General features: G+C 36.8%; 1 protein-coding gene across 1 annotated transcript in view; it reads left to right on the top strand.

The window, feature by feature from the left end:
- The window catches only part of THBS2 (thrombospondin 2), a 34,367-nt gene extending 15,392 nt beyond the window's left edge, over positions 1-18,975 (top strand). The window contains exons 13-22 of the mRNA XM_040059708.1: positions 819-1,037; positions 4,106-4,213; positions 6,002-6,161; positions 7,626-7,744; positions 8,173-8,407; positions 11,229-11,456; positions 11,906-12,177; positions 13,180-13,277; positions 15,506-15,645; positions 16,327-18,975. Coding sequence (XP_039915642.1) covers positions 819-1,037; positions 4,106-4,213; positions 6,002-6,161; positions 7,626-7,744; positions 8,173-8,407; positions 11,229-11,456; positions 11,906-12,177; positions 13,180-13,277; positions 15,506-15,645; positions 16,327-16,334 — 1,587 coding nt within the window. The 3' untranslated portion in view covers positions 16,335-18,975. The remainder of the gene's footprint in view (positions 1-818; positions 1,038-4,105; positions 4,214-6,001; positions 6,162-7,625; positions 7,745-8,172; positions 8,408-11,228; positions 11,457-11,905; positions 12,178-13,179; positions 13,278-15,505; positions 15,646-16,326) is intronic.
- The last annotated feature ends 3,747 nt before the right edge of the window (positions 18,976-22,722 follow it).

Raw genomic sequence — 22,722 nt, 5'->3', positions numbered from 1 at the left:
GAGCCTAAAATTCCAGGAGCAAGCATTTCCCTGCACTCCTTTCTCTGAGGTTAACATACCTGTTCTGGAGAGTGGAAACTGAAGAATTAAGTTTGTTTTTTCATAAATATAGTGCTGTTAATGTCAGTGTTATCAGACAAATGTCTGAAGTTCTCACTCCCTAAATTCCATGGGGCTAAAGCTTATCAGTGGTGAAGGACAGTAGGAAGTAGAAGTGAGATTGAAGACTACAGTTTCCTAGGGAAGACAGAAATGTTAAAGTAGAAGTCATATTTGCCTTCTCCTTGTTGCTGTTGAATCAATCTGTGGTTAGCTCAGCTTGTGAATTCTACATGTGAACCATCTGTGTAAGATTCTCACTGTCAATGAAAAATGTAGTGATAAGGAAGAGGTAACAAAAACCTACATGAGGTTAACACAAGAATTCCTTAGGGTCTCTTTGATTTAAGAAAATAAGATAGTCCTTTTATACTGTCAGGCAGAACACTAAAGAAGTGAGTACAATCTCCTTTCTTCAGCGGGTAATTTCTGGGGTTTAATGACATCTGGAAGAAGGCAGATACAGTTCTGAAATTTTTAACCACTTTAACTGCTTTTTAAATAATGTCCAATTTTTCCTGTGGTTTGCTTTAATTATTTTTCATTGTACATACTTGTTGGAGTTGTGAACTGACAGAGCAGTATGATTTACTAACCACAATCAAAACAAAGTTCCTGTCTTCACACCTCTAAATAACGGGTCTGATTTTGACAAAGTTGAGGTACACACAGCTGACTGTGATTACTAGGTTTCAGTGAATATGCTCCATCCTTTCTAGGTCTGTGAACCTGAGAATCCATGCAAGGACAAGACACACAGCTGCCATAAGTCTGCAGAGTGCATCTATCTGGGCCATTTCAGTGATCCAATGTACAAATGTGAATGTAGGACAGGTTATGCTGGTGATGGACGCATCTGTGGTGAGGATTCAGATTTGGATGGCTGGCCTAATAATAACTTGGTGTGTGCTGCTAATGCAACATATCACTGTGTGAAGGTAGGTGGAAAAAGGTTGATAAAAATGCTATGTGTTAACGAAATGTTCACTTTTTCCTAAATAGTTGGGAATAACCCTTTTAATTCATGAAGCTAGTGGTTGCTTTCAGTAAGCTTTGACTGTTACAGCATGCTGGTTTTCTAGGAGATGCTGTGAAGTGTGCATTCACTTAATCGGGTAAAATACAGTAAGGGATTCTCAAAATTAAATCCAGAGTCCTCTGCTTTGGATTTCTTCCTACTCAGAATACATGGACAATTGGGATGCTTGTGAATGATTGAGCAGGAGCTGCCCTAAAGTATGGGTGTGAAGCACACAGCTAGTGAGGACCAAGGAGGAATCTCAGGGTGCAGGGGAGTGTGAAATCCTACCTGCAGGGCTTTTAAAAAGTCATTAAAAGCCATGTAAAGGCCAGAGTTCAAAATGCTATCTTGAACTACCCTTTCTTTTAAAGAGTTAAGCAGACCACACTGTGAAAACTGGATTCAGAGCCTGAGATAATTTTTAACAATAGGAGCCTAAGAGAGGAAGAATGTGACTAATTAGAGGAGCTCCCTTATTGCAGAGGCTCAAGCGGGCAGGATGATGGATTCAGCTTCTCTCACCCTTCAGAGATGGGAAATCCCAGCTCTCATCCTCCCAAGGGGAATGACCTGACCATTGGCTCTACACCTGGCAAATGGGACCTGTCCAATCCTGCTGTGCAGCTGTGATGTTGTAGTGAACAATGAAACATTGCTACACCAATGAGAAAAATCAGCATCAGGGAGCCTAAAAATGGTGGCATGTAGGTTTAGTAGAGTGTGTCCACATGGTACGTTCCCTGGCACCTGGTTCTGTGCTCATCTGAAGCACACATTAAGTCCTTCTTGATTTCATGGCCTGAGGTTCCTTCCATTGGGAATTGCTCAAAATGGTGAGCCTCCTCATAGGACATATCTTGATGCTGCGTGAGACCAGGCTGAAAGTTGTTCTACCAGTTTAGCAATGGCCCAAATGTCAGGGGGTGCCTTCACCCCACAACTAGGGAATTCCATGGATCCTAGTTCTGGGTGGCGGCCTTGCTGATAGTTGAATGACAGGCACAGTACAGAGGGGCATACAGTGTTTGCAGCAGCAAATTAATCAACTGGGATGGAGGAGTTTTATCAGAGTAGAAGGCATATGCAGGTGTTCAGCTTTAAACACCTACCAATGAGACCTCTGACAACACTGGATTACCTGTATATGTTCAGTAGGCAGACGCTCAAGTATTTGGTAATCAATCATGGATGTAAGGGCAAGCTTTCTTGTCCAAAGTTTTTGAGGTGTTTTTTTTTTTTTCCCCAGAACTGAAACATTTTTTGCTTCTCCTTCTCTGTGTTAAAGTGATCTACCTGGAAATCTTCTTGAAGTTCTAGCACAAAAACTTCTTAACAAATTGAGGAAAGAAATGCAAAAATGGCTGAGCTCTAGACTACTATATTAGTTGAAACAAATACAGACCAAGAGACTAGGAAAGTTTGAAATCAGGCTGTTTGAGGGAATAAGTCACTTGTGGGAATTTGGGCTCTATCAGCCAAAGAGTTTCAGATGTGGATGGAAATTTGGGCCTCAAATGTTTGTCTTCTTCTCTGTAATTGGTATCTGTTCATTGTGGATTCAGCCAACTTAGCTGTTGTAGTTAATAGATACTTCTTTCAGTTCCTGTCATCAGAATTTGCACATGTTCACTCATGATGTAACACAAAGAATTAGTTTTAGTTAAACACAACATCCTGAACCCATTCAGAAAAAAATGTGTTTCTAAAGATTGTTTCATGTTTTGTGTAACATATGTTGATCTAATAGACACAAGTACTTAATTTAAGGGGCCCTCTCTACCCACCAAAAAAAACCCACAACAACCCATAAAAATGCCACAAATTTTCAGGCCCTTATATTCTTTACAAAATATCCTAGTTGAGTAATTTTATATTAAAAAGCTTCTTTCCTTCAACTGATAATGACTGAAAATTAACTTCTCTTGTGACTAATTTCTTTCATTGTTTCAAAAATTTTTTTGTATCACTGGTGACTAGTGTTGAGGTGGACAGTCAAGATTCTTCATAGATATTTGGTAAAAATTTTCAGGATTTGATATTAATCACATTATTTCCAGTACTCTTTTTCTTAAATTGTCTACTATTAGAACCACTGAGATTTTTAAACGTTCTACTATAACATTCATTTTTTAGAGTATGTGTTACAAAACACTCTTTTGACAGGTTAAGTTTTGGGTGTGGTATATCTGGCATGTGAGTAAAAATGAAAATAACAAAATGTGTTTTGAATAGATTTATGCATAGCAAGTGGTAGAATTGGAATCCATTTTAGCTGATTTTAGTATTAAAAAATAAATGCATGTTAAAAGTTTGGCAAGCTATTTTACTCTTACTTCTCAGTTAAGTTGTAAGTTAAGAATTGTTTATTTAAAATAATCATTCTTTACAAAGCCATGGTACAAAATAGAGGTATGTTTGTCTATTATTTTTAAAGCCATGGGAGGGCAAAGGTACTATTGTGCAGAACAGAATAAAGACACTTTTTTCAAAATTCTTTCTTAGAGTGTTCCCCTTCATTGCTGTGTAGTACTTTGCATTGCTATGTAGTAACTTTCCATGTGAACAGCTGTTCCTGAAGACCTTCTCTTGGCTTGTATTTTTTATTTTTCTGGCAGCAAAACCTGGCCATTTTTTATGTAACCTTCAAACATATCTCATGAATTGTCTATAAAAAAGTTGTTGTAAGAGTACATGTCTGTGCGTATGGTGTGTTTGTTCTCTGCTAGTTCCCTCAAAAATTTACTAGAAACGACACTTTAATAGCAGCTGGGAAATAGAATGATTTGCAGCTGTATTTCACTTACTTTACAGTATGAAAGCAGCAAATGAATACTACCTTTGGCAACAAAAAAGCAGGCACTTTAAAAAGTACTTTGCTGATTGCTCTTGTTTCATAGTCTCGGGTCTACCATATCTACTCTTCTGCCCAGGCAAGTTACTCTGACATAATGTAAACATAACTTATTGATTGTTTCTTTTGACCAGGATAACTGCCCCCTTCTGCCTAATTCTGGCCAAGAAGATTTTGATAAAGATGGGAAAGGAGATGCCTGTGATGAGGATGATGACAATGATGGTGTCGAAGATGACAAAGTAAGACATGTATCTGTCTGCAGTACATTTGACCTAAACATATGATTTTAAGGAAAACCGCTACAATAGATGCGAACTTTATTGTTCAGAACCTCAGCTGATTTATTCTGCACTTCCTTCCTTGAATGATGTATAGTGCAGAATAAAGGTGTGTTCAGTCAAAGGAGAGCAGTACTGTTCAGTACTACTGAACAGTAGCAAGTCTGGGAAACCCTGAGAACTATGTTCTCGGTATCATTTTGGAGTACAGTTATGTATATGAAAACAGTTTAATGAAAAGTGGTATTGGATTTTTTATATTGTAATGGGAGAATGACAAGTCTACTGTATTTGAAAAGCTAGTAAATATTATATATATGATATTTTTATTCATTGTAACTTGTTTGTAAAAAAACTATAAACACAGCCAGTATCAAAGGAAAATTATGGGAGGAAAATAGCCTGGTTCATACTTTCCCTCAGATCTGCCCAGAAGACAAATTCTTTTACCTGCAGAGCCTAAAAGATAGCCACTTAATCTAAAACTATTGCCTTGTACATTCAACAAAAAGATAGAGGCACTTTGAGAGTTTGCTTCACCCTGGCTTTTCAGAACATGTTTAGGACAAGTGAATTGGTATTAGAATTTTACTGTTCCTCTTTGCTCCCTTCAGAAGGAACCTACATGCTCTAGAACTTCAGATGGTCAAGGTTGTGTGGTTAAAGAGCTCTGTTCATTTGGTCTCTATTTGGAAAACTTAAAAAAAAAACAAAACAAAGAATAATTTGATAAAGTAATATGATTTAGTATGTGTATTTTCAAAAATTGTAGATACAAATTGTTTTTTGAACAGCATAAGATTTTAACTTGCCTCTATATGTTGCCCTTGAATATATGAAATGTATTTCTGGGCAATTTAAAATATTTTGTTAAAAATTATTTCCTGTTAAATGTGGGGTTTTTCTATTTAGCAGAGGAAAAAGTAATTTAAAGATTTTTTTTTCCTTATGACCTCCCTTCTGATTCCATGCTGCTGATGTAGCTCTCACTCACACTGTTTTGGTTTTCTTTCTTTCTCCTTTGCATTTCCCACTGAGTACTATCTTGTGCCTGTGCAAAAGTCCATATGCAATTTGGGAATGTATGAAATGTAAGAATTATTCTTCTGGCAGATTTTGAAACTAAAGTGATAGGAAATTTTCAAAAATTCTTTTAAGAGGTCTCAGGTCTCATGGTCTCAGAGAGAAAGATTTTTGGTAAATGAGAGTATTTCACTTTAACATTTTTAAAAACTTTTTATTATCTTGTTCAATAGAGCACAACCAACAAAAAGTCAATACTTGTTAAAATTGAAAAATCAAAATATGTGATATAAACTTGAAAATACCAACACTAGTTTGTTCCAAAAAAATCAGAGCAACAATTTCTAGTTGTGTCTTTTTGATTTTTGAAAGTTATAAAATGCAGCTGAAGTTGACCTGACTTTGTAATATGTTCTGATTTATTTTTTTTAATACATGTACCAGTGATACACCTTTATTTAAATGTCTTGAGTACAGGTTCAGTTTAAAATGACTGTTGCTCTCCCTGTGAGATACGGAACAAAATTCACATGTTTTGTACATAACAGACAGTGAGCCAGGCTGTCCAGATGCCATCCTGTTACTGCCAAGACCTTCAGTGTAGGTACAGCTTGTCCATTGAAAAAATAATGGATTAGTATTTGAATTTTGAGCAGGAGTTACCACTTCATAGTATGCTCTCATGAGCTGTCATTTATATTGTGAAATATATTTTTTTCTTACTAGGACAATTGCCCTCTTCTGTTCAACCCTCGCCAGTTTGATTATGACAAGGATGAAGTTGGTGATCGCTGTGACAATTGCCCCTATGTGCACAACCCTGCTCAGATTGACACAGACAACAATGGGGAGGGTGACTCATGTGCTGTGGACATTGATGGAGATGGTATGATTTCACTTTTGAGAATTAGGTGCTGTTCCACAAGTGCACTTTGCTTTATGTCCTGTAAGATGGGCTACTTGCTGTTATACATGAAATAAAATTGGGTCTAGCAGCTCAAAAATGTAGAAGACAGAGAAGGCTGACGTTCATCTGCCCTGTGTAGTATAGTTGCCCATACAGTTCCTAAATGGCTACAATTAATGTTACTAAAGAATAAATCAAACAAGTCTTTACCAGCATAATCTTAAAAAAAAAATAAATCTTTCCTTCTTCTGTGTTCTAAAGTAATCAGGGTCTAATATGACACTTCTGTTGACTTTTTCTTTTCCTTATAGGGAGGGAAAAGAACATCAGAACATTCACACAGATAAGACAATATCCATAGTAAAGTAATCTGCTTTTCTATGAATGTATAAATATGCAAAACTCAAAGTAATCCAAATGGACATTTTTTTGTATGTCTTAAAATATTTTTAAAAGTGCTCATTTCATCCACCAGTACATTCCTGTATAACCACAGTTTGATCAGAATTAAGACGGGGGAAAAACACTTTTATATTGTTGAAAAATCAATATCCCTGTGGCAATTCAAATGTGTGAGGATACAGAAATACTAAAAGTTGAAGAAATCTAGCTTTGGGTTTCCCCCAGTAGTGTTTTAAACATTTGGATGCTTACCTGACTTTAACTTCTGAACATTTTGAAGTGCTCTCATCCTCCTTCTGATCATCAGGTTCATACTAGTACTCATGGTAGTTCTGCATTTGAAGAAAAATCTAATCATATGTCATTGGCTGAAAGATTATGCAAATACACAGGGACCATGTAATACAGGGAAGTGTCCTTGAATCTTTCCCAGACAGATATGCCAACATGTGTTTGTTTCTTTTCATCCTATTATTTTGAAGTAGATTGTTGGTTTTATAATGAAGTTTCCTGAGGAGGAACAGTTTCTTTTGAAAATTTGGCACACTATACAATGATGCTATACAATTAATTAAGTTCTGGTAAAATTAAGTTCATTAATGCTGAGGCAGCTGAATACTAATACAGTTGTTTCTATACAAAAGTTCAGAAGTTGGAACCTGATATAGCTGTGTCTTCTATGCCATTTCTTAGAGTGGGGAAATAACATCCAAACCAAATTATTTTTAAAAAATACCCTACTCCTTTAGCTGTTATTCAGCGAAAAGGATTAAATTCTTAAGACATAATCAGCCCTTATTCTTCCATACGAAAATACATACAGTAAACTTTTTCATAACAAGAAAAATGGAACTGATACCATAATTTTTTTTCTAATATTAGTCCTAACTATTTGTGGCAATGATGTTGTAGCAGTCAGAAAGCTTATGAACCCCTTAAGAGCCTTGCTTTTGTACTGGTGACTCCAACAGTCTATGGCTGTCTGGATGTTGTATAATTTTGATTTTTTTTTCAATATTTTGTTGGGTTTTCTTCCCCTAGACATTTTTAATGAACGAGATAATTGCCCTTACGTCTACAACACAGACCAGAGTGATACAGATGGTGATGGAGTTGGTGATCAGTGTGATAATTGTCCATTGATGCATAATCCAGACCAGGTAAATGATGAAAACAGTTTCCTTAATGGTAACATCAGGACAAGGGCAGAGAAAAGAACACAGGAATTGCTGTCAGTCTTTGTACTGGACAGCCGAAGAGGTGGATCTGTATTGCTCACTTTCACATCTCATATTGGGAGATCCCCTTGTATCAGATGAAAGGGAAGTACAATGATGATTGCTTTAATCTGTCTGCAAATAAAGCCTTTCCCTGCAAATAGCCTGGGGACCAGATCTTACCCACTGATAGAAGAATAAATAGCCACGCTACCTTGAAGTTATGCTTGTGCTTCAAGCACTGTTGTCGTTGTGGTATTTGTCACTACAGAAGCCCTTGAAAAGAAGTGTTGAACAGTTAAGTACCCGGCTGTACTTTTGTATTGAGTAAAAATAATAAAATTACTCTCTACAATTCTTTTTTGGGGTAGACTGATGCCGATAATGACCTCGTTGGTGACCAGTGTGACAATAATGAGGACATAGACGAAGATGGCCACCAGAACAACCAGGATAACTGCCCTTACATCCCCAACGCTAACCAGGCCGACCACGATCAGGATGGTAAAGGAGATGCCTGTGATCCTGATGATGACAATGATGGTGTCCCAGATGACCGGGACAACTGCCGCCTCAGATACAACCCTGAGCAGGAGGACTCAGATGGTAAGAACAAGATCGTATGAATTTCATTTAGTTCTTAGAATCTGATTTTGATCTTGGAGTATTAACATCTGGTGAAGAGAGACTTCACATCAAACAGAGCTGGTTTTGATATTTGAGACACCATGGAATTTGATGGACCTGAACTGGTCAGTTTGGTCAAGGGTTAGAGCACTAGGAAACGTCTTAGACTGGAGCTCAAACATGCACATACATAACTATAGGAGAAAACATTTAACAAATTTTTAAAACCAAAAGAATCCATGTTTTTGTTATTATGCTTATTTTCACATTTAATTGAAATATTAAAAGTGTCAGAAAATATTTCAAATAGCTTCAATTTCAAATGTCTTAAAAAATGAAAAGTGAGCTGTTTCACTTTCAAAACAAGTTGCCATTTGAAAATTAAAATGGAAAAGAATATGGTTCACTGCTCTATTTTATATTGAAAACCAGACTATTTCTTCAGGATTTTTAAAGTTGAAAAGTATTGTTGATTTTTAATTTTTGTAATTGACTCCTGAGCAGCTCTTCTGAAATTTTCTTTACAGACTGCTTTAAATATGTCTTGATGATATACATGTCACAATTTAAAAAAATGGATATGCAATTGCTCTTTTTTTTTTTTTCTTCCTTCTTTTTTTTTGTAAAATGTTGTTGTTCACCTCAAACAGTCCTTCTCTGCGCTTGGCATTATTTAAATAATGAAATAGAGATAGTTTCACAATTATAACTTTAATTTTGAAAATGTTTATGATCCTTTGAAAACCGTCAAATATGTCACCAATAATGACTCTTGCAATAAGTGCAGGTAAGCAATTTCTGTTCCAAGTTATTCAGCTTGCTGCAGCCATTCTATGGCTTTCAGAAATTGAAAGTAGAATTTATTACCTACACAATATGTTTTTAGGTACATTTAGAAATTTAAAATGCTGACACTTGTCTGATTTCCTGGTAAGACAACTACTGTCAGTAAGAAGTTTCTGGTTGGTAGTCAGTAGTAGCTCTTAATTTAGATAGCCTTTCAGTCCTATAATATGTGTCCAGAATATCTTTGTATTTGCCAGTCCTTGGAATAGCCCCTTAATTTCATATATTCAGAACAATGTCTCCCAAGCTGAGATAGTTTAAGTCATCCATTATCTGGTTCTTGTAAAGGAAACTATATTGAGGTATGGATTAACGATTCAGAAAAAGCATATATTTAATCAGTTTAGCCAGCTCATCACTGTTATTAGCAGCAGGTCCAACAGAAATCTTGGAAAAGGGGTAAATAAAGCCAAAACCTGCTCCCATGCTCTTGAATATGTGCGTTTTACCGTATCAGGATGAGGCCCTGGAGAGAGCTGTTGGATGTGACTAGATAAACAAACACTTTCTAACTTGACAGGGAATGAATGTTGTCAGCAGCAGCTCACTACCAGATGAACATCAGCTGGACTTTTAGTGAATAATTAGATTCTTCTGCAAATTATTTCTTTGATTTGGCAAAGAAAACAAAATAGGAAATTCATTCTCTTTTCTCCAATGAGTGCTAAGCAAACAGGTGAAAGAACACACAGCTGGTCAGGATTTGGAGTTGTCTATGGGAGATATCCAGACTGGAAAATGGGACCATTTTACCACGTATCTGATCCGCAGAGAGCCCTGAGATACTAAGTGTTTCAATGTTCTCCAATTACTCTTTTCTTTTTGGCTGTTGCCTAAAACTCATTCTGCTTTCTGTCTGAAAGCTCTATACTTGGGTAGAGCTGTGTTGGTTAGCCATGGTAATGTAACTTTCCATTTTTCTGTGAAACATCTATAGTAGGTCAGTATTGAATGAGCTGGGTCATTGCTATTTCCCACTGTGTTAATTCCCATGTTCTTAGGGCAGTCAAAAAACACTGTGGAGAAAAAAAAAACCAAGCAGATGCTTTGCTATGTGAGGGTAGAAACAAATTAGTTGGCAGCACTGGTTTTGCATTACTTCCTAGTGTAATATCCAGTGGTTTCTGTCATAAAAGTTGGAGCCATTTGGGAATTTGTTTCTATACTTGTCTAGCCAAGCTTTTCTACATTATTTTCAGGTCTTTGTGCTATTGTATGCCATGGAATAATAGATGCCTCCTTTCACTTGCTATTTGAGGCATGTCACATCTCCTGGTTTCCATTATTATTATAGGTAAACTAAGAAAGGAAATATATTTTCATTCTTCTAAAATATTAAGTGTAGTAGAAGTGTTGAGCAGAAGCACAACTATGGATGACCTGTACTTTTTTGTTCTCTAAAAAACTTCTTGTAATTCATATAGCAAAACTTAATTTTTTCATCCCTCTGAGGAAATGCAGTGCTACCTTCTTTTCTTATGCATTTTTCTGAAGCACTGTGTATTTTATAAGTCAAATTGTCCTACCTACAAGTGGAAGAGTATCTAAGCATGTATGCATATTTTACTGCAATACTCTCCCCCTTTCTTGTGACATAAAGGTAACACATTTGCAATCTGAAGCAACTTAGATGGATTGTTGCAGGAAGAATCTTAAGACAGTGATAAGAGTCTGAAAAATAGTTTGACATGATCAACAATATATAAGGATTTAGTAATGTGTGGAAGATTAAGATTTTAATGCTATTCTTTGAATTGATTTGTGCAGCACATATTAAAGTGTGATGGTGTGTCCACATCTGGAACAAATCAAACTGAAAATGTAATGCAAGCATTAGTGAATTACACTGACATAGCAAACTTCCAACGTTTCCCACCCTCATTCCAAAGTGGTGTATAGACTGGGGCTGGATAAATTGCTAACAATTGCCTCTGCTTATTCACATTGCTTACAGGTGATGGCAGAGGTGATATTTGCAAAGATGACTTTGACAATGACAATGTTCCAGATATTTATGATGTGTGCCCTGAAAACAATGCCATCAGTGAAACTGATTTCAGAAAGTTCCAGATGGTCCCTCTGGACCCCAAGGGAACAGCTCAGATTGATCCCAACTGGGTTATTCGCCACCAAGGCAAGGAACTGGTGCAGACTGCTAACTCTGATCCTGGGATAGCTGTAGGTAAGTATCAGATGTCAGTCATCTTTGGAAAAGTATCAAGTGATCCTGTGATAAGGGAAAAAAAGGTAGATATATGCACCTTTTTGGTGCTGCAGACTTTGGACTAACCACTGAGTCAGTGTATACACCCAGAGTATAAACAGCCCAATGCTGCCTGCATTTGTTGTCCATTCATCTCATCACTGACTGTAACATACCTAAAATACACAATAGAAAATATTTGTATAAGTGTAGTGCTTTCTGTCTTCAATGCCCCTTATAAGCAACTTACTTCTCTCCAGATATCTCTATGCAGGCAAGTGTAATTACCTCCTCTTCTACAGGTGGGGAAACTGAGAAATACCACTTATGTCTCCTGCCAAAATTCAGGATGTAGCTGGGAGTCTTGGGTATCTATAACTGGACCCAGCATTGTAACTCAATGGTTTGTCTCTTTTGTCCTCTCCCAGGCTATGACGAGTTCAGCTCTGTTGACTTCAGCGGGACGTTCTATGTTAACACAGACCGTGACGATGACTATGCCGGCTTTGTGTTTGGCTACCAGTCCAGCAGTCGATTTTATGTTCTGATGTGGAAGCAGGTCACTCAGACCTATTGGGAGGACAAACCCACCAGGGCTTATGGCTATTCTGGTGTGTCGCTCAAAGTAGTGAATTCAACCACTGGTACTGGTGAACACTTACGAAATGCTCTCTGGCACACAGGAAACACCCCTGGACAGGTGAGAGATTAAAAACTTCAGTCCAACAATGCATGACTAATGTTTTAAAAATAAGGGACATGTTTCAAAAAGAATTTCCTTTCACAGCTCAATTTTTTTTGAGGCTGTTTATCAGTTTTTCTTCAATTCCCTCATTAGTAGTGTCAGTAGTAACACATGCATTGTATTTCAAAGAAAGTCATATGTATAAAAGGAAAAATGAGGTGTGATCAAAAGAAAAAATGAGAGAGATGTCTCAGTTATGCACAAATCCTTTGTTACTTCTGTATTGGCACTTGCTTCTTTGGTGTTCCAGCTTGTTTGAATTATACGTGGTTTAGAGTACAGTAACCAGAGACAGAAAAAGAGAAAAGACATTAAAAAGAAGAGAGAAACTGTTCTTTCCAGATGGAAGAAATGTTCCAATGGAAGAAACTTGTGCATTTTGGAAATTAGGTTAGTAGGGCTTCACATGTGGATAGGAATTGACAGGACTGTTACTGAGTGGAAATTTTCAAGGAGCAGCCACAGACGGTATCATCTCTGCAAGCTGCAGTTCCTCTCCATCACTGGAGGCACTCATGAAGGGTCAGCTCTGTCAACCTGGTTGTGTGTATGTGCAAACCCAAAGAGTTCCAGAAGCATTTAGACAATACTCCTGGACACATGATGTGACTCTTGGGGATAGTCCTTTGTGTGGCCACGAGTTGGATTTGATGATCCTTGTGGGTCTCTTGCAATTTTGCTGGTTCTGTGGCATCATAAGGGAAGTCAAGGTTTCATGCCATAATGGTCGTCAGTGACTCTAGCTATGAAACTGCAGATGAATAACTGATCAACAGTTGAAGACAGAAATTTCCATTACTCGCACTCCATAAAAAAGTCTTTTGATGATCCAGTCAAATGTTCAACTATTTTCAGTTTCATGCTCTGCAGAAAATAAGCTTTGGAAGTTACTATGGTGGACGTAGAGTTACTGGGGCACAGTGTGTTTCTAATAATGCATTTGTGTTCCTACTGTAGGTGCGTACTTTGTGGCATGATCCCAAGAACATTGGCTGGAAAGATTATACTGCTTACAGGTGGCATTTGATTCATAGGCCTAAAACAGGATTAATAAAGTAAGAAATATTTCTGTACCTCTGCATTTTCTAGTAGCAATGCTTTTGTCTCTGTTGATTTAAAAGCTATGTTACCAGTTTCATTGTTGTTTCTGATAACTTTTTGGTGCTTGTTACTTGTGTGGCAGTTTGTCCAGCATTTTGGGAACATTCTGTTATCTTCAGAATAAGTTGTTTTCCTTTTCAGATGTATTTAATTTAGTCTGGATGGTTCAATATTTACATCAGCTAAATACCCCTAAATTAAAGAAAAAAAAAATAGACTTCTTTCTCAATAGCTTTTCTGTGAAGAGACCAAAAATTTCTGAGCAAAACTCAAAGCAAGATTAGAACATGAGATTGCTCCCCAGCCTGTGGAATTTCAGTGAATCAAAATAATTATAAACATCAGCATTGCCTCAGGGAAGTAGGCCAAGGGCCTGTCTGCTTCAGCATCCTGTCTCCCGTAGTGGCTTAAAAGACACTGCAGAAGTGGCCATAAGCACATCTGTAATGCACACAAGGAGCTGTGGAAAATGACTGTCTATAGCTGTTTAGCTTATGCTCCAAAGACTGAGCATTAACTGTCCATGTCAGTTTTATCTTCTACTAACTACTGGAGCTGTCAAGGATATTTTTCATGGGGTAGAGTCAAACCTTACCTCCAAAGGTCTTGTGCAGGGGGTTTTCATTTGTCTGTGAAAGACAAAGTGTAGACAAAGTAGGAGAGGCTAAGTTACTCCTCTCTTTCCAAGAAACAGGTTTCTTTATGCTTCTGTGTATTGCAGTGCAAAGCATTGACTGATGCAGGTCAAAAGGAAACTTGATTTTTTTTTCATTCATTGCTGTTACCTGTTACTTCCTTTACAGAATCTACACAGTGTCAGACAAAAGATGTTACCACGTTAGATCAATCTAGTGTGGCAAATTCTGTGGTTTGGGACATTAAATTCCTTCATTCTTCAGGGTGTTCTGATAGAAAATTAGGTTTTTTGCTAATGTAGTCATGAAACAAATTTATTTGTACAGAATTATCAGTTCCATATGAACATGATCAGAGCCATGTAATTTTTTTGGTGGGTTGAATGAACTATTAAACTCTTCCCATATGTTTTGGGTTCTTGGTATTTTAAGAATTATATTAAATAGGATTATATGAACATGAAAATCTGTCATTTTTTTTGCCGTTCTTTTCACCATCCATTAAATACTGATCTCAGGGAGCAGTTTCATACTTGTCTTTGTGCGCTTTTCAGGAAACAGAACACTTTATTACAAGTGCTGGACATGCATTTCTGTCTAAACAGAAATCTGCCCCTAACTAACCCCTGAGTTCTAGGAAGCTGCTCAAGTGTTTTCATCCTCACGTGAAGCTATCTTGCTGTCTGTAGCTAATGTATTGTCAATTGAAGCAGGGCAAGAGTCCCTGCCTCCAAAGACTAATCTAATTAACAAACTAAGAAGTAATTTCTCATTTGGCCCAGGAGACTGAGAACCTAAAAATCTAGACTATCTCAAAGTCTCCCAGGAGAAGTAGAGGATGCAAGTATGCAGAAACGCAGTCTCTGATAAAGAAAGAAAATGAAGTGCTGCCTTTCGAGGTCTTTTTTCTCCAGGGTGGATGCCTGAAATACTAAAAAAATCCTCCCAAAAAAACAACAACAAAAAATTCTCCTTTTTCAATTTAATATTAGTCTAGCTGTTTGTGTCCAAATCCTTCCAGCTTTCATTAAGCTGTTATAATGTCTGAAATTGAGATTCAGCACGTCTCCAATTAATGTTTTGTTTGACTCTAAAGGGATGATTCTTCCAATTTCTGATGTTGGCCCTTGCTCCTAAAGATAAATAAATCAGCTATTCACACAGCTGCAAAGACAGCTTTGCTCAGTGGTGTGACGAGCTCGTGTGCTAACCCCTGAGTTCATTGGGACAGGGGCTTATCAGTGAATGCTAGTACATGACATAGTTCATTCCAGGAGACATGACTGTTCTAAATAAAGAACTGGGAAATCTTTTGCAGATGGTGCTCATAAAATCACTTAAGGAGCAGCCCCACTGCTTTTGATTAATGTGTTATGGCTGCCAGCCAGGTGGATGTGAGATAGAGATGAGAAGTGATCCCTGCAATGAGGTTGGGTTTTCTAGTGCCTTGTCAAAATTAATTCTGTTCCAGTTTTTAGAGACTGTTACCAGCTCTTACACTGGACACTGCATTAGCCTCCTTGTTTAATTTCTGTTCTTCTTTACAGAGTTCTGGTTTATGAAGGGAAACAAGTCATGGTGGATTCTGGACCAATCTATGATACAACTTTTGCTGGTGGACGATTAGGTCTTTTTGTCTTCTCTCAAGAGATGGTCTATTTCTCTGACCTCAAATATGAATGCAGAGGTTAGTTACAAAAAAATATCTGAAAGATGCTTATGCCTTTCATAACTTATGGAACAAGCACAGAGAATCTAAATGAAAAGTATCCTCTAAATAAAAAAACAATCTGTAATACCATAGCATGGTGTAAACCTTTGGTGAAATGCCATGTCTGCCCCTTGCCCCTAGAGTAATCTCAATTTAAATAATAAACCCCAGATGTTTAATACTATCCACCTGGAAAAAATGAGGTAAAAATTTCTGAGAAAAACTTGCTTAGAATTCTCTCTGTATATCCACTGTCCTCTGTAGGCTATTTCAAGATGTCCCTCAGGCAGAGAGATACTTCCAGATCACCCCTCTTTCAAGAGGCATGGAAAAGAGAGCAGATATCTTTAATGAGCATGTCCTTCTGTAATGCCTTGTCTGAAATGTTTTGAAATACAGAAAATGCTTTTCCAGGTTTTCTTGGATATGATTTTGTATATACATTTAGATACATAGCTGCACATACACATGCTTGTCTCTTTCTATATGTCAGCACATGTGTTTTTATATAAATGTCCTCCCATTTGTAGGAAAATGAAGAACAGAAAGCATTGTGCTGCATCTCTTTGGTGTATCATGGTGGAGTTCTTGTGTAATTGACTTCCTAACCAAAAAAACCCCAACCACAATTAATATTTTTTTTCTCATTTCTTTCAGATGCCTGAGCAATGGTTGCTGCATTACCAGCAAAGTACTGTAGATGCTATGCAACCCAGACACCTCAGTACTCCCTGGTACTCCCAGTTTCTATTTTTGTGTACCTCCTGCCTTCTCTCCCCATGCTCCACTCTCCAGGATCCTCCCAGCTGCCAGGAGTGCTTCAGCCACCCTTCCACCCAAGTGCCTCCTCACAACCAGGACTAATGAAACCTAAACGTGAACGTTGGACCCACCACTGAAGCAAAACCAGATTGATACATTAGAACACTTTTGTAGAGTGAAAACTTAACAAAACTTTGTTTGTTTACTTGTCTTTTTGAAAGAATGGCGTTTACATATAAAAATGTAATTACTTAATGTATTTATATATATGGAGAAAAAGGGGGGGGGGGCGGGAGATGATCATTATCAGTCGTTACGTTTAAGTGAGGAAAAATGTGTCCTAATTTTTGGGGTGTATAGTTGACATTTCCTTGCTCGGATCAGGTCTGGACTTCAGTAACACAGAGCTTTTGGGTCTAATTTAAGCAAAGTAATGGAGTGCTACACCAACAGTGAAAATTCCTTTGACTATTAAAGATAAATTATAAACATTTCTGGATTCAAAAAGGTGCTTAGTTGATAAGGATGCTCCTAGTAACACTTTAAAATCATTACTGGTAGAACTGTCAAATTTGCAACCTAAAGCATTCTTTAGTAGGGACTTTATTTAAGCCAAACAGAATTGAACTAGAAACTCTTATGTGAAAGAGAAGAGTGATTCATTTAAACACCTAAAGCTATCACTATTGTCTGACTTTCAAAAAATTATTTCCAGTTGCCCTGTTTTCATCATATTCTGCATTGCCTTGTAATAAAGAATATACCGTGACCATGTGGAGCAAACTGAACCTGAACCACTTTTCCACCTCTGTTGCAAAAAGCACTTTGACATCCTGAATCCTGATGTGGGTTTTTGAAAAGGTGGCAATGCCACCATTACTTAATTTGGTAACATATGAATTTAAGGTTCCATTTATAAATATTTTGTTAGTATTTATTGTGATTATCACACCAAGCTACCTTCTCTAATAATTGATTTTTAAAGCGTGTAATACATTCACAAATAATGATATTTTAAAGCGATTTTTTAAAGTATATCACAATATGTAGATATTGTCAAAGCATGGCCTACACTTAAGTATAGTTCCATGGGTTATAATCATGTATATTTTAAAGTTAAATGAATAGTAATAAGGAATTTACAAATGGAACCTTAATATATATCCGGTTACCCTAATTTTAATATTTTTGTATTGTTACCTATGTCTGCTGTATATAGAACTTTTTAAATAATGCTGAAGGGGTACCAGTGTTTATTCTAAACAGATACAACAGTTACTCAGATAAACAATAGTATAGACATGTTTAACATTTTTGTTTTGTTTAAGATGTATGACCTTTGTTCACAAAAAGAACACAGGCTGGTGTAATTTTATTCATAGATGGGATACCTGATAGAAGAACACAGTACCTCTGCCTTCTTCTAGGGCACAGTGAGCTAAATGTTGAATCAACTTTTTCTACCTTGAAATAGATTTTGTGGCTTTATTCATTAGAAAGGAATCAACAGTTGCTGGCTTTATTGCACATTTTATAGTATTCATATTATCAATTTTTTTAAATTTTTATTTCAGTTGGTTTTGTTGCTGGTTTTTCTTTTGTTTTAGGATTTTTTTTTAATTTTGTTTTCACAAATCCTATTAATGAGGTTTTTAAATATTTCAGTTTCTTTTCATAACTCAAATGGCATCCCCAAGTTCCAAGCAGAAGGGAAGATGACTTCATTAAATGTAATGAGTAATGGCTGTGTAGGGTTTTCTGTTTTGTCAGAGAGAGACATCAGTTTAGGGATGAAGATGTTAATATTTGGACTGTATCATAATTTTCCTATTCTATGTAAATTATTTATGATGGGGTTTTTTTTTATTATTTCTTTCTTTTTTTTTTTTTTTCCTTGCAAGTGTGTGTGAGAGAGTGAGATTGATAAAATTTCATTTTATTTTGCCAAAGATTGTAAATAATTATTTATTTGTTTACAAGGACAGACATTTATCAATTGGCGTCCTGATTCATTTAGTCAGATCCTCATTTTTATATATATTTTAAGAAATTAATAATAGGAAATAAACTGTAAAAAGGTTTTATAATCTAAAATCTCTTTACCTTTTTTATAGTTACAGTTCTTTTCTAAAGAAAATACTCCATTCCGCTAAGCCCTTAGTTAAGCATCTTGCCTTGCTGTTAACCAATTCATTTCAACCAGGAAAACTGTTGCTTTGCCAAAAAATCAGACTGTCTTCTAAGATTGTAAACAGCAGGTTTCCTGGTATCTCTGACAAGACATCATTCCCCATGAAGTCTTTATCTGGCAAACAATCACAAATTTTATTTATAGCATTGTGAATGAGAAATTTTGGTCCTGCTTCTCTGTATTGTCTCGGCCCGTGTGTTTGAACAAATATATCTTATTTTGCAACTGCTGCTTCTGAGTCCCATCTGAATCATTGGGATTCATTGGTGTGAGTGGGGATTGCCTTCCTGCTGGAGAATTTCAGGAAGTAGTGGATCATCACAAACAAAAGTGAATAAAATACAAGAAAATAATTCTTAGCAAGAGACATCTTTCCTATGAGTATAAACTACTCACTGGGAGGGGAATTTGAATTGGATTAGTAAAAATAAGAATGCCCAGCATGTCAAAATGCCAGTTTTGGGGTGCGAACACAAGTTCTAACTTTTCTTGGCCTTACAAATATCCCAGCTATTTGATTTCCTTGGCTTTTGATTCCCATGAGAGTAGTTGAAACATTACACAAGAAAGCCGTGTAGTCTTCGTGCATTTTTTGATGAGTCCTTTAAAACAATACAAATGTTCAGTCTCGTAGAACATCATGATTGACATCATTCAGCTAATAGAGTGATCAAGACCTTGTTTTCCACTTTTTCAAGAGTTCTGTAAAACTCTGGTATAGATCTTCATGACAGTTTTGAACATGAACACTTATTTATGATTCCGTGGAAAAAAAAAATCTCTTCATGGCACCAAACAGCTCCCCACAAAACTAAAGACAGGGAAATAAAATGACTGGAAATGTGTGAAAACATAGCAGCAGCACTTTAGCACTAGTACAGGGTCTCAGAAAAACAGGAGCGAAGGGCCAAAAAAGCAAAATTGCTGTGAATGAGCAGGTTCACCTAGAGCAGGGGCATCCTGTGACCTGTGTCTATTGTTCTAACCACCTTTTTTAAGGCTTTTGAAGATACTTGTAGTATTTGCATGATCTGGTAAAAATACATATTTAAAAATTTCAGAGTCTGCACATCTGGTTTCCAAAAGGAGATGGGTATGGAAGAAGAAGGTCTGAAATTCCTGTGAGGAGGCTGTTTTTTCTCACAAGGGGAAGCTGAGTAGAGCAGATGAGGATTCTGCCACTAGCACACAAGTAATACTAGGTAGAATTTTTTTCACTTCCCTGGGCATCAGGTTCCCACCCACTGAAATTCAGTGATGAATTTCCTCACCTCTAAAATACTTACTCTATCTTGTATGTATCTAACTGGTTTTGGGCCAGCCAGAAAGCCAGGAAATCCTGAAATTCCAAAACCCTCCTAAAATTAAGCTCTGATGAGACTTCTTGACCACTTCTAAAATGTGGGTGTTTGGGGTAAACTTCGGATAAGTCACTGAATTCTGAAAAGCTAAGCTGAACTAACAGTATTTAAGGATTTGTCCACTATAAGAGAAGCAGATTTGCCTTGGTTTCTTTCAGAAAGGAAGGAAATAATTCCACCCAAGGATTATACCTGTGATTTTGTATATCAGGCAGCCCAAATAAAAGTATCATGAACGTTAAGATATGTGTGTACTCCTTGCTAGCTACACGATGGAGCAGTAGCTGAACAGACTATCACCCTCATCTTGGTCAGCTCAGTGGGTGTTTTGCTATGGACTTGAATGACAGCTGGATGAGATTCAGTGTTCAGTTTGTTCTGCAGATATCCACAGAGCCAGAGCTCCAATGCTTGCATCTGCTCTCTAAAGCCATTTGAAAAAAAAAAAAAAAAAAATAAAAAATAGATATATATATATATACACACACACACATAACTATGTAATAACTTGGCACTGCATTGTTTCCATTGTGGAGAAGACCACCCTTGTAGATCAGGAAGGGGGACTTTGAAGGAAAAGAAACCTGGTGCTGGTTAAACCAAAGGTTCTTCTAATCTATTATCCTGCTTCTTGAAAGCTGCTGGTGTCAAATTCACTAGAGGAAGGTGTCAACTATTTACAATTAAAAACTATACATTAGCGCTCCTAGAGGGGAAACATCATTTTTAGCCCCAGGCAGTGAATGGATGGGTCTGCCTTTGTGCCTGTGCGGTTTTTACACTAACATAACTGCAAATATTATTTTTATTCATATAAATATCCCAGATTTTTAATCCCAATTCTCCTCCTATTGAGAACTCTGGAGATTGATTATACACTCTATGCAGTATAAATTTCCTTTTACCAATTTCAGGTCTGTTGCTGTTTAATTTCATTGACAGGCTTGATTTCTCCCAGACTTTGGAAAGGAATGAATAGTATATATTTCATCATAAAACTGTGTGTTAGAAAAACAATATCCTACTTTGCTTTTAGTGCTTGTGTGCATGTGTCTGTAATGGGTTCATGTGGTACATCAAAGGTAGAAGAATTTCCTCTGCTTGCTGAAAAGATTAGCTGTTGTGTTGCTGATATTTTGTTATTGGTACAGGATGCTCCCCATGTTTATGGCCTTCTCCAAATCTATCATTTTAGCTCTTGTGCAGATATATCATATATGCATATGCACACACAGAGAAAAAAATCTATATATTTTGCACAGGTTAAGTATCATTCTGCGCTTGGCTTGTTCTTAATGCCTTCCCTAGCCAGCTGCTACTGGCCACAGTTGGAATCAGGTAAATGAGTTGGAGAGATTTTTTACAAGCTTTTCTCTTGTCAATTATCACTGATCATTACCAGTTCTTGATATATTTAGAGCTAGAAGTATTTTATGTTTCTCCTTAGAAGCAAGTGAATGTCTTTTCAGACACCTGCTGTCATTTATGGACTCTTTTCAGCACTGCTAAATGCACCAGTCTCTGGAAGATGGAGGGTTGCATTGCAAATCACGCTTCAAATCTTATAACTTGTAACTTAGAAAATTATATTAGTTTTTGAGATTACATTGTCATTCAGCAACTTCTGGCAGATAGTCTTGACACCCCCTTTATGAGCTGATTTTTTCCCTTTAAATAATATTGATGGAAAAGAAAACAAAGGAGAGGATAGCAAGCTGCAGGCACTGTTAGTAGCTGAAAAGGATAATTTTTGATCAATGCTTTTTTTCATATAAGTGGAGAAAAAGAAACCCAATTATCTCATTCATACAAGGCAGTCTGACTGTTCATTCAATCCAGTTTACTTCCTGGAGCTGCTGCTTCTGCCTTTTTGCGAGTAGCAACAGCCTCCAATAGAAAGACATTTTTAAGGCTCTCCTTGATGGTGAGCCTGGCGTAGTTTTGAGTATTTTAGAGCTGGAGCCCAAGCAAACTAATCTGTCCTGGTTTTTAAAGATTCAGCTCAATGTCTAAGTTTTTGCAGCCAGAAGCAAAGGACCACCCATCTGGATGTGGATGCAATCCAGTGAGTTTAACTATATGCAGTAGCTCACCCTGGATGCTGAAGAAACAGGGACAATGTTTTGAGCTGAAACTAGTGACAACTGGAAGATCAATTGCTTTCTCAAGTGCGATTGGGTTCCAAAGAAAATGTCAATCATCATTCTAGAAAATAACAGTTCTCCATTTAAAAAGTTCCAATGCTCATAAAAGAGAGGGAAGAAAACCAAAACACTTAAATTCTCAGGTTAAGATTTGCACAATTTTCAGAGAAATGGAGCGTACAACGGCAGTAAAATGGCAGTAGACCACATTATTTGCTTGTTTTTTTCTTCTTGGAAATTATTCCTTTTAAGTAATTGGGTTTTTTAAGACAGAAATAAAGAGTCGCTTTGCTTTCAGATTTGTTATTAATGTATCAATGTAAAGTTACCACTTATTTGAGAAGGAGACAAACTCAATTTTACACAGAGGGTACTGAGACGATTATTTTTTTCTACAGTTCCAGATCCCTTCATAGGATTTAATTAATTGTTTTTGATTTAAGACTTTATAGTTTTCTTTGGTTTTTTACCAATATAACTTTTTTTTTTCTTTTTGAGTCCTCTTACTTGATGTCTCCACCAAAGACTGGTGTCCAAACTTGAAATATACCTTAAATCAGTATTGTTAATTAAATGGAAAGAAATTAAGCCATTC

Source organism: Hirundo rustica, chromosome 3, assembly GCF_015227805.2.
Source record: "Hirundo rustica isolate bHirRus1 chromosome 3, bHirRus1.pri.v3, whole genome shotgun sequence".
Lineage (NCBI taxonomy): Eukaryota > Metazoa > Chordata > Aves > Passeriformes > Hirundinidae > Hirundo > Hirundo rustica.
The sequence above is the reverse complement of the archived record's forward strand: the minus strand, read 5'-3'. Positions and strand labels throughout refer to the sequence as shown.